Source organism: Chaetodon trifascialis, chromosome 2 (assembly GCF_039877785.1).
Source record: "Chaetodon trifascialis isolate fChaTrf1 chromosome 2, fChaTrf1.hap1, whole genome shotgun sequence".
Lineage (NCBI taxonomy): Eukaryota > Metazoa > Chordata > Actinopteri > Chaetodontiformes > Chaetodontidae > Chaetodon > Chaetodon trifascialis.
The window spans coordinates 10,366,629-10,378,583 of record NC_092057.1 but is presented as its reverse complement, the minus strand read 5'-3'; the positions used below and the strand labels follow the sequence as shown (position 1 = coordinate 10,378,583).

The window sequence follows — 11,955 nt, the reverse complement described above, 5'->3', positions numbered from 1 at the left end:
GTGGAGGTATTCGTCCTACCTTCCGACGCGTGTGAGTCTGTGTATTTGCGATATTAATGCTGCGTGTACAATACAATCACAGTTTGTGATGGTTTAGCTGCCGTTTAGCAGAGGAAAGTCCACATCCCTTTTTGTGCCTATCCCTGTCCGTGTGTGTGGGTCGGTGAGTGTGTGTTTGTATGAATGTGTGTTTGTTTCCAGCTCTCACCGGGCTGGGTGCGTTATACTGAGGGCTTCCTGCTGCATCCTTCTGCCTGAAAATTAAAAGCGCTGAACTAGCACTGCTCATTGCAGGTATGTAGTCACGACTGAACGAAATGTAATGACACGAACTGTCAACCACATGAGCGTTAACGTGGTCTGTACAGATAATTGTGGTAGCACGTTAGCTGGCGTGCTAACTTTACTAGTTATGTCTTGCAGTTTGCGCTAGCTAGCTATTAATCTAGCTAGGTTAGCATTGTATTGGAGCGTGGGGGCGAGCTCCGACAGCTGCTTTTATGTTATGCTAGGCACGTTGCCAGTTTGCTTTCAACATTTAACTATTTAGGTTCGAGTTACGTCGATGGCGATGCCCAGTTTGCATGCAGAAATGTGAGCATTTACTGCAGATTTTCGTGCGGGAGTTAGGCGGCTAATGTCAACAGCTAACGCTCGCTAGCGCTAACTTAGCTAGTCTTCGTTAACCTGTTCGCTTGTTGCTTAAGCTAACGTTGTCTGGTCAGTACCGTATTTACTGGAACTGGCAGTTACATTTAACTAACGGGGTGTTTTTCATTGTTCAGCTCACATTATTTCGTTGTTCGTCCGTCTTTTTAGCACAACTATACGCAAAATATCTTTGGTGTTGCGTTACCGGCCACCCACCGTGCAGAAAAGCCAAATAAGCTGACCCGATTGGACTCGCGCACGGCACGTGCTGTCATTTGTCAAACACAGGTGTTCAGACGATGCACGCGACTTATTTGATGATTAATTAGCAGCTTCTCAGTTGTCACCTCTGTCACCTTCAGCCACAGCTGTGTGACATGGCTGGAACATGAAAGCAATCAGTGTACCAAATGTAAACCTGGGCTTCTACTAACGATCGTTAGCATGATCAAATAACATGGTGATTATTAATTCCATTAATTGTTGTGTTCTACAAAAGACAAAATGTCTAGAAATTCTGAGAAATGTCCATCAAAATCTCCCAGTTTGTCAGACCAACAGGGGGAAAAAGATGTTTAATGTACTGTCATTCAAGACAAAGAAAACAGAATAAATCCTTACAGTCAAGAAACTCAACCATCAAAATGGTTGATGATTATTGTTTTTAATCACCACTGTTTTGTCACTAGATCAACTGCCCTTGTTGACTAATGTAAACATGCAATTCAACAGCTTAGCGCTTAAACACTCTGATCATGATTTATTTCAACAGGATTTGAACAGAGACTGTGAAGCTGGTGGAAACAACCTCTTGATATCTCTCACGCGCTGGACAACAAAGGCAGCTCCTCACACAGCCGAGCCACAGATTGAAAGCTTCCATCAGACTCATGACTGTTTGAGGGGACGTGGACCCACTGTGGCCCATGCACTGTACCCGTTTCCCTCCCTGCCCTCCTTATCCCTCAAGCTGACGCAAAACCCCAGGCACCTACCCCCCCTCCCCCACCCCCACTCCCACCCCATCCCCAGCGACTCTCCACCTCCTGCCATGGCACCCGGCACAGAGACCGTGCACTACATCCACCTTCACAACTCCAGCCAGTCGGTGTTGGAAGCCCTGCGCACGCAGCGGCGTGAGGGCCTCTTCTGCGACGTGACGGTGCGGATACATGATGCTTCACTACGCGCCCACGCCTGCGTCCTAGCAGCTGGCAGCCCCTTCTTCCAGGACAAGCTGCTGCTGGGTCACTCTGAAATCTCTGTGCCACCGCTGGTGCCCGCCGAGACTGTGAAGCAGCTTGTGGATTTTATGTACAGCGGCTCACTGGTGGTGCTGCAGTCGCAGGCCCTCTGCATCCTCACTGCTGCCAGCATCCTGCAGATTAAGACGGTCATTGACGAGTGCACCCAGATCATCTCTCAGAGGAAGGCAGCGGCAGGGGCGGCGAGTGCAGCCGCAGCAGCAGCAGCGGCAGCAGCAGCAGGAGGAGGGATGCTTGGAGGAGTTCTGCCTAAACAAGAGGAGCGCGGTGGGGGAAACGGGACAGAGAGAGGCAGCAGTGGAAGCTGTTCTGGTGGAGGGTACGCAAAGTTCTCTAACTTCCTGGCTGAATGTGGGGCAAGTAACATGGGCGGGGGGTTGGGGGGTGCCGGTGTTAGTGTCAGTGAGAGCGGTCCAGGCCCAATGGAGCAAGCCAACACCGTGAGTCTGATGCCACTGGGCGACATGGGCCCCGGGTCCATGTGCGGTGGCGACGGACTGGTCTCTGGGGCCGGCACAATCCTCATGAAGCAGACCTCCAGCTGTACTCAGGACGTCAGGTACAAGCTCCGAGACCTGTTGGCGCAGTCGGCCAACGGAGCCAGCACGAGTAGCACAGGGAACCTCTCAGCGGGCTGCAGCTCCGGTGTGGGCAGCGTGGACAGCATCGGCAGGGACAGCCTCCGTGGCAACACAACCGACCTCTCTGATGACCTGGTGGGGATGGACAGATACAGCGAGGAGGAGGACTTGGATGGGAGAGAGCGCGGAAGAGACGGAGACAGAGACAGGGGGGCGAGCCACAGCCGCAAGCAGAGGCAGCCGCTAAGACTCCAGGTAGAGGGATAAGGGGAAGGGTTGCCATGGTTACAGCTTTCAGGCATGCAGAGCTGCAACGGTTCGCTTTTCTTTCTTTTTCTGCTTTTCCCTCTTCTCACACTGCATTGGCGTATATCGCTGAGATGTTTCTGCACTTTGCGCAATTGAAGAGAAGCTCTCGTCTTAACTTCTGCAGAAATTGCCTTGCTGATGTTCTATGGACTTCTGCATATTTACTGTAGGTCATTAAACTTGTTAGTAGCTGCTTGAAGGGGCTGTAGCTGGGTCAATGCACTGTTGTTCTTCAAGACTATCTGCTGCCACTTTTGTAGGCATAATTTCTTCACCACTCAAAATTGAAAAGGACCTTTTTCTCTCTAGGTGCTGGGTGGAGAAGGAGTGGTGGTGAAGGATGAAGGGGTTCAGGACACAGACGGGTCCGTCTATGCCTTGGAGGACGCAAGACGAGACGGAGAGCAGGGCTCCCAGGAATCCATGGCAGGCTTTGGACAGGTGGGTTTAACTCAGAGGTGAGCTGCAGATATGGGAGCCAGTGAAAAAGAGCAACTGATAAAAGAAAACCATGTTCAAGATGTGAAGCTCACTTTTATCGAATGTTTTAATAATTTATAGACTACTGCTTGTAGAAGGGCATTCATAGCACAAAATATCACGTAGATTTGAAGTGTTGAGTCTTTATTTCAAGGAAATATTTTCATGGAAAATATTTTATTTTGCTTCAGAAGGAAACTTTTACCTTATTGTCTTTGATTTAATCTCAGCATTTCTGTCACAAGTCCTGAAGTAAGTGGGGGGGGGGGGGGCAACATGGTGGAGCAGATTTATGCCGCAGCCTGCTGTACCCTGCAGACTACACAAGGAACATCTGCCACACAGTCAAAAGGATTCAGCTTTGCCTGTCAGTTTTCTAAAAAGTGCTGCAGAGTAAGTCAGATTGGAAATGGATTAATCCACCCTGTTGGAGGTTAAGGAGTTATCAATCATCAATTTACCCAACAGTCTTTAAAACAATCTAATTTTCTGTCTCTGAACAGTGTTTCTGTTCTGCTGTGAAGAGGTTTCTTTCTCTCAGCACAGACTCTTTGAAAACCAAGTCGTAGAGCGTTGCACTGTTTGCTCGTCACTGCTGGAAGTGTAACAGGGCAAAATGTTCCAGTGATAATTATGCTGTTAATGATGTGCCTTTACTGATACTTTTATCTACATACTCCATAATGTCATCCTCAAAATTAGACTTTGGAAAAAAAAAACTGAAAAACTAAAATGATATTGTGAACTTACAACACTAACAACATCTAACAGCAAAGATTTACAAGAGATGTCTTTAGGTTTAGTCAATGTTGATTGTTTTGTAATATTTATTGAGACTGGGATGTCTACATGACGTGAGTCAGTTGTCTCGCTGTTAACGCGTAGATCACAGACGGCAGCAGTGTCATATTTTGCTAATTATTGTCGCTTGAAAGTTTCATATAATTATGTAATATTAGCAAGTGGTACAGGGCTATGGCGTGCTCATGCAGAAGTACGGCGAAGTGAGAAGAGACAGTAGAGGAAGTGGAAATCATCTCGTGCTGGAGATGACAGCTTGTATGTTGCACATTAGGTGAAACAGGCCCCTGATCACAAACCAGGCAGAGGTGAGATTTTGAGAATTTTTTTTTTACAAGTCTTAATGCAAAGGTCCATAATCAGACATCATCGTCCAGGTAACCGGTCACATGCTAATACCAGGTGGACAAAAGGGTTTATGAAACCAATTTTGTTGTTCATATGCAGAACTGCTTCATTACATGATTAGATTTACAGCATTGTGTCAATATGATGTGGTGCTTTGATTTGTCAGATGTTTAATTTAGTCGCATTTCCCTCTGGTTATTTATGCAAATGGTTTTTAAATGAGTTTGCAGACAGTATACTAAATACTAAGGCATTTTGCGATTGCAATACCAAATGACATATGTGATCTGAAGCCACTGGCCTCCCTCTGTGTGGCAGGTTGCTCTCCACCAGCCTCTCTGACTAACTAAAGAGGTGACTCATGTTGGGATTTTCTGCCTCTTTATGTTAGACGGGCTCCACCTATGCTGGCATTTCTTGTTAGATTTTCTCTGCAGCCATACATCAAACTGTACTTTTATCACAGTGCTGTTTTGACAGCAATGTAGCTTGACTGGTTGGACTGCACAGTGCGGGTGATTGTTCTAATGTCTGCACTCATGCATGCGTAGGACTGGGGCAAATGCGCAAAAGTGAGGGATGTGGTCTGTACATGTAAGGAGACACAGTGGAGTACTAAGAAATGTGTAGCTTTGTATATGCACACGTGTTAAGGTGAACACGCTTCACCAATGCACGCAACACGCCGGATCTACACCTATGGAACGGGTGAGGGTTGTTTGTTTTTGTTTATTTGACAATCACTGAAATGAAGCCAAAACTTGAATACAACGAAAACTGGTGTTGTCAGATTTTTCATCTCAGAGATGTGTGTTGGGATCTTCAAATAAGTGTGTGCGTGTGTGCGTGTGTGTGTGTGTGTGTGTGTGTGTGTGTGTGTCTGTCTGTCTGTGTGTGTGCCTTTCAGGATTTCTATGATGAGCAGGGGGTGTTTTCGGAGAGTTTCTGGCCCCAGAGTGAGCCTCCTCAGGCCATGGCTTTCAACCCCAGAGGAAGGGTCAACAAGCCTCTGACTCCACCTCCGACCACACAGTCCATTAACAACCAGGTCGGTGTCTCACATCATACACCATGACTGCATTATAAAACTGGGTTTGTTACAAGAGTGTCAGAGTGATGATAACATGCCAGAGGCAGAGTTACAGTGACAGAGTATATTACAGGAAAACAAACATATTCTTGACACTAACAGACACAAACGACTCCATCTGCTCTGACTGGATGCTGCTCTGTTAATTTCTAGAAAATATCGCATTTGTAAATATTCCTTCTTTTGTGTGTCATCCTGCATATAAACAAGATCAACAGGGACATTAAAGGAGATGTCTGTGTCTGTGTCATGTAGAGCTGTAGGCTACAAACTTTTACATTACATCTTGGTCAGATGTTTTGTGATGCATCTTTAAAGGAGCAGTATGTAATAATTTTAGTTTAAACCATTCACAAATTGGCAACAGACTATGAAGAAGTGACATGTTGAAGATGTCTATGCATCGTGTCGCAGAGAGAGAATTTAGCATGCTAACTTGCTAGCGCCAGCCTGTCCTGTTATGTAATAGCACTTTGTACCTTAAGAGGCAATAGTGAGTGACTTTAGCGTCCAGTCTGCCCTCGATCCAACAACACACAGGTGGTTATCTTGCTGTGTTTGGCTCGTGGCACCAGCAGACTGACCCTGCCATGACCCCTGCTGAGGTCTCCAGAGCTGGGCACTGACGGACGCCCTTGGAGTCAGAGTCCTGGTCAGAGCTGCTCATCACCTCAGTGCTGTGTTCGGTCCCAGTCCGGCCGTGTTCGCTGGGAGGCTGTTGAGCCCAGTTCCGCTGCCGGCTTGTCCGGCTCCAGTTCTGGTGCCTATTCTGGCGCCTCTTCCTGCCTTTTCACAGATGTGAAGGGTTCAGCACAGTGAGGCAGGTTTACAGAGCGGAGGCGACTGAGTTCTCTCTGGACATTTCTGTACATTTAACAGCGTTGGGGGGCGGATAGGTTAACCATAAATGAATGAATAAAAAAGTTATGTGGCTGGTTTGCCCTCAGGACCCGTGGCATTCACAGACTACACAAGGGTCTGGTAAATGCTGACCGCCCTCTAAAAGACATTCATTTAACAGAGACATTTACTGTATTTCTTCATTTTTTTTTTTTGCTGTGATGAGGTGATTGACAGAAAGCAGAATTTAACGCAATGCGGCACTAAAATTAAAGAAAAACACTCAACTCAGAACAATGAAACAAAGATAATACAGAAAACTAAATGAGGGCGTCATTCGTAGAGTGATGGATTTTTTTTCCAAACCCCCGCCTACACAGTTTGATTGACAGTTGTGTTTACTTTGAAAATGAAAATGCTAAGGAGGGTAGCATTTGCATTTGAAGTTTTATAGAGTAGACGCATGACATGTGGAAAGGTAAACGTAAACAGAATCACTGCCACTGAATTCATCACGCTTGTACAATAATAATTAAACAATGAAATGGCAAATTGAATTATAATTTGTCAAAGATGTCTTTAGAATTACGGACTTGCTATTTGAAAGGGAAGTTTTTAATTTAAATGACACAGTCATTTTAGAAGTGGTTAGTGAACTCATTCTTATGATTTATGTACTTTTCCTTGAGATAGATGCAGTACTGTGCTTTGCAAGAGATGAAAAACACGCATCCATGACGGAGTAGTCGAATACATGCTAAAATATATCAGCAAATGATATCAGTAGAGCCCTGCGATTGGCTGGCGACCGGTCCAGGATGTACCCCGCCTCTCGCCCGTTGACAGCTTGGATAGGCTCCAGCCCCCCCGCAACCCCGAAAGGGATACGCGGTATAGAAAATGGATGGATGGATATCAGTAGACACTGTGTGCACCCAAACTTGGAAATGTCAGCTGCTCTCTTGCATCAGAAAGTTGTCATAATTACAGAGGATCTGGAATAAAAATACATATATAAAAAATGCAATTGAAGATTGGAATATTTTAATTGTGTATTTCCACGCTATCACCCCCCCCCATACATATGTACGTCAACAAAGATAAAACCAAAGAAGCGAATCAAGAAAACAAACGTGTAAACACTTCATTAGTTCACCATATTATTATTTTGACTCCAAACAATGAAAGATTTGTCATCCGGCGCTAACGGCGGACGTTGTTCTCGCCCTCAGCTTCTTTTCCAGTACCCAGTGAGCCAGTCGCAGCCAGCTCCGTTTTACATGGGTGGGATTGACAGCATGGCGGGGACGGAGCCCAGTCAGCAGGCCCCTCCCCCGGCACCGATGACACCGGCCCCGCCTCCCTCCACCTCCTCCTGCTCTGCCGGCCCCTCCCCTTCCTCCCAGGGATCTGAGACCTCGTTTGACTGCACGCACTGTGGCAAATCTTTACGTTCCAGGAAGAACTACAGCAAGCACATGTTCATCCACTCTGGTAAGACACGCCTCCTTCTCCTCCACCATGTTCTTTGTTCAGTTGAGCTTTGAAAGATCCCGTAATGTTTATATTAACGATCAAGCAAATGAAATGTAGTGTGAAAGGGGTTGTTTTGAACTGTTTGGAACAAACTACAGAGAACGATCACCAACTCTGCAGCTCCGTCACTTTTGTCGCTGTGTTTTGGCTTTACAGAACATTCACTCTGATGTGAATCAAAGTCATTCTTATCAAACCCTGTTGTCAGCAAACAAGCGCCGATAAACTCATTGCACACCACCTGCCTGGCGCTAAACAGCAGACAGACAGCTAGAGACTAACTGGTGAAGAAAGTGGAATATATAGCAGCTAAAAAGGCAGATTTCTCAGGAGTTGGTGGAGACCAAACCTGAGCTAAAACGAAACCAATTATTAGAGCCTTAGGTAACATGTTTGCCACAGCAGCTTGATGTCAAGTCTATGTGTCAGTCAGCTTGTTGTTTTTGTCTCCCAAAGAGACAAAAACATCAACCTAAACAATCAGCAAACCTGTAATAGAATGTCTTAGATCATTTTATCGAACCGTGTAGTTGTTTAATACAGAGCTTTCTTTTTTAATTTTGAATCCAGAAGCAGGGCAGTGCCTCCTGGTCTTAGAGCGAAGCGAGCGAACTCTCACATTTTTAGTGTCTTGTTGGTCTTAATGCTGTCTCAGAAGGGAAGCTTCTATGCTGCTAAAAAACACTTCTAAACACTGATTACATGTAAATATTTTGTATGAACATAAAGCAAATATTGAAAGTAAATCTTGCCAGTATCAATAAAGGCTTCAGACACTCTGCTTTGGCAGGGTAGTTTGGATATAATATATGTAATTTAATGTAATAATGTAATGAGCCGTTCTCCATTGCTACACATCACATCGGACACAAGTGTAAATCGAAAATGATTCAGATGCACTGACTCGACTCCTCTGGGTGCGTCTTTTTTTGCGTGTCCTCTGTGTATACATACCTGTCCCTCCAGGTCAGAAACCTCATCAGTGCTCCATCTGCTGGCGCTCCTTCTCCCTGCGTGACTACCTCCTCAAACACATGGTGGTGCACACTGGCGTCAGGGCCTTCCAGTGCTCCATGTGCGGCAAGCGCTTCACCCAGAAAAGCTCACTCAACGTGCACATGCGCACCCACCGTGCTGAGCGCACCTTCCAGTGCAACGTGTGCCACCGGGCCTTCACCCACCGCACCTTGTTGGAGCGCCATGCCCTGCAGCACGCCCACCACGCCCCCCAGGCCCAAGGCCAGGGGCGTGGGCCCGACATGACCTCACCCAACAAGCACAGTCCTCCGGCTATGGGAGGGCCCTCAGGTATGGCTGGCGCGGCTGGCATGGTCGGCAGCATGGCCAACATGCCCAGCCACGGAGCCTCCTCCACCTAGAGAGAGTGAAGGGGCGATACAGGGGAGGTTAGTGAGCCCATTCCTCGAACCCACATTTATTTGGTCCTAACAGCCTTGTCGATCTTTTGTTCTGGTGGGAACAGCTCTTACAGGTTCCCGTTGTTTTAGCTCAATGACACCTTCAATCAGGGTTCCTACAGAGGGCTGGAAGGTAGAAAATAATGTAAATTTTAAAGGTGTTTTGGAATTGCACAAAAACCCAGGAAAAGTTTGTAAAAATAATTGTTCCCTCCCCAGAAACCCTGCTTAGGTAGTTGTAGTCCTACTGTCATTCCCTGTGTTGTGACATTTGTTGCTGTGACGACTAATCATAAGAGCAACATTGCTAACAATCACATAGCTTGTTGAACAGCCATCCAAAATCCAGCCAAAAAGTTGTGTTTTTTTGGTGGAGAGAAGAAGAAGTCTTGAATTTTGAATTGGAGAACATGTAGGAACCCTGTCCCACGACACCAGAGAGTCACCAAAGAGGTTAGGAATACAGAGCGGGTTTGGGAGTGGGTGAGGGCGAGGGGAGTCATAGTATTTCTTGGGGGGCGGTGAGGGTGGGATGGGATGGGGTTTGGGGTTTTATGGAGATGCAAGTGAGAGAAAATAAGGCGAAGGAAGAGTTCAGTGGGAGGGGCGGGGGGTTGCAGAGTTTTACTCACACTCAATTCACTGAATTCAAACTGAGAGTCAGAGTTCATTCAGTTCAACATCACGTCTGAAAGTGCAAAAACATGTGAAATTGGCTTGTTTACAACCAAGTGCTCTAAGTACTCTGTGTCCTGTTGTAGCAATTTGTTAATCTCGAGATCTCAGCAAAGTGGCTTACTTAAAATGTCATTAAAAGTTGAGTTATAGAACTGGGAATAAAACCCAGGTGGAACCAAAAACATTTCTGAAATTTGAGAGATGTTTTAATATTAAAGGAGTAAATATGAACCACCCGTAAGTGGGAGCTTGTGTAAACTAACTGCTCTATGATCTGGTACTTTTCAACCATCAGAACAAATTACATCCATTAGCCTTCCAAAACAATAGCACCTAGTTAGCTTGCCAGCTGGCAAGTGGTTGATGGTGCATGAATCGAAAAGTAGGAGCTTTATTTCTTAGCCTCTGTACTGACATCTGGATTTCTCATTACCGGACAAGTGAAGATTTTCCAAACACTTTTGAAGTGAAGACATTTAATTGACATCACACAAACTTCAAACTCCATGTCAAGTTCAAGTCTAATAGAACTGATTTAATAACACAATGGAGCTCTTGATTATAGACCACCAGATTCCCGTTTAGTTCCTTTGTTTTCAGCAGTTTTTATATTAAGATGAACACAATAATGAGATTCAGGGCAAATCAGGACAAGGTGGATGCGATGTGCAGGTCAGCTTTAGGTCCTGGAAGTTCAGATTTTTGAGTTGTCTCGTCTGAGCGTGTGCTGTTATCAAGCCACAGCTAATGACTGCTGCGTCTGTCGTGTGTTTGTGGCTGAAAACACAGGCTGCGAAACACCATCAGATTCTCTTAAATGAAACAAAAGCATAAGTTTTCCCATTTATAAGAAAAAAAGCACTTCCTGAATGAACTGAATTGAATGTGAATGGAGCCCTGCATTATTCAGGAGCAACGCAGGGTGACAAAGAGGGTTGTTGATGAATTACTCGATGGAGAAGGAAAAGTAGTCTGAGCAGAGTGAGACTACAGCAGGGAGGGAGGGAGGGAGGGAGGAGAGGAGAGGAGAGGAGAGGAGAGGAGAGGAGAGGAGAGGAGAGGAGAGGAGAGGAGAGGGAGGAGGCGTGATGCACAGCAGTGTGAATGAAATTCACCATCATCCATCAGACAGCTTTGTAACATTTTCCACAGGCGCCACTGGTCGGCCCCAGGATCATATACCTCGAACCAGGACGAGCCCCCAGCGGCTCGGAGGGACACTATTTTCCCATTTGAAATGTTTGGGAAACATTTCAGCATGTTTTACACACACACACCTACAATTACCTCTGTGGTCCAAAGACAGGCATTATGCTTCGCATCTTTTAAGCTACATCAAACGAAGAAACAGTGAAAACAAAAGCTAAGATAGATCCGTTTACTTTTTGAAAGTTACTAAAGTACTTCTATGTAAAATTCCTGTACATCGCTATAACGCTCAGTTTGTTATTTGTTGCTCATGTGATTCTTTGATGCAGAAATAAGGCAGAACATTTAAAAAAAGATACTTCTAAAGTGAAAGAGCCATTCAGAGGAACTTGGTTGAATAACTATGACAAATCAATGATTTTTATTGGGATTTTTATTGAGTGTTTGTGTTTGTCTTTTGGGGCTCTGGTTAATAATAAATGGGAAGTGTTTGTTGCTTAAAAAAAAACAAAAAAAAACAAAAGCTTTTCTTGCAGCACTATGAAAAAAAACTTTTTAATGTTTTAGTAAAACTAAATTAATCATGAAAATGTACAATCACCCCTAAAAGTTCTGACGAAGTCAGACTAGTGATAATGTTAATTATCACATTAATATTTATTACAATTTGATCTCTATGCACAGTTAAGTTTGCACATCATATTGCTAGACATACTGTAGATGTTGTTGTCCCCTGAAGTATTTGGCCTAAGATTGTTTTTGTTTTCTTTTTTACACCTAAAAGGTGATCTTAAAAAGACCTTACGTGT

General features: G+C 45.1%; 1 protein-coding gene across 1 annotated transcript; it reads left to right on the top strand.

The window, feature by feature from the left end:
* The first annotated feature begins 187 nt into the window (after window positions 1-187).
* zbtb45 (zinc finger and BTB domain containing 45) lies at window positions 188-11,669 on the top strand. Its single transcript, XM_070987817.1, has 6 exons — window positions 188-294; window positions 1,424-2,752; window positions 3,116-3,247; window positions 5,343-5,483; window positions 7,598-7,859; window positions 8,868-11,669. Exons 2-6 carry the CDS (start codon window positions 1,703-1,705, stop codon window positions 9,278-9,280), a joined length of 1,998 nt encoding a protein of 665 aa, XP_070843918.1. The 5' UTR covers window positions 188-294; window positions 1,424-1,702; the 3' UTR covers window positions 9,281-11,669.
* The last annotated feature ends 286 nt before the right edge of the window (window positions 11,670-11,955 follow it).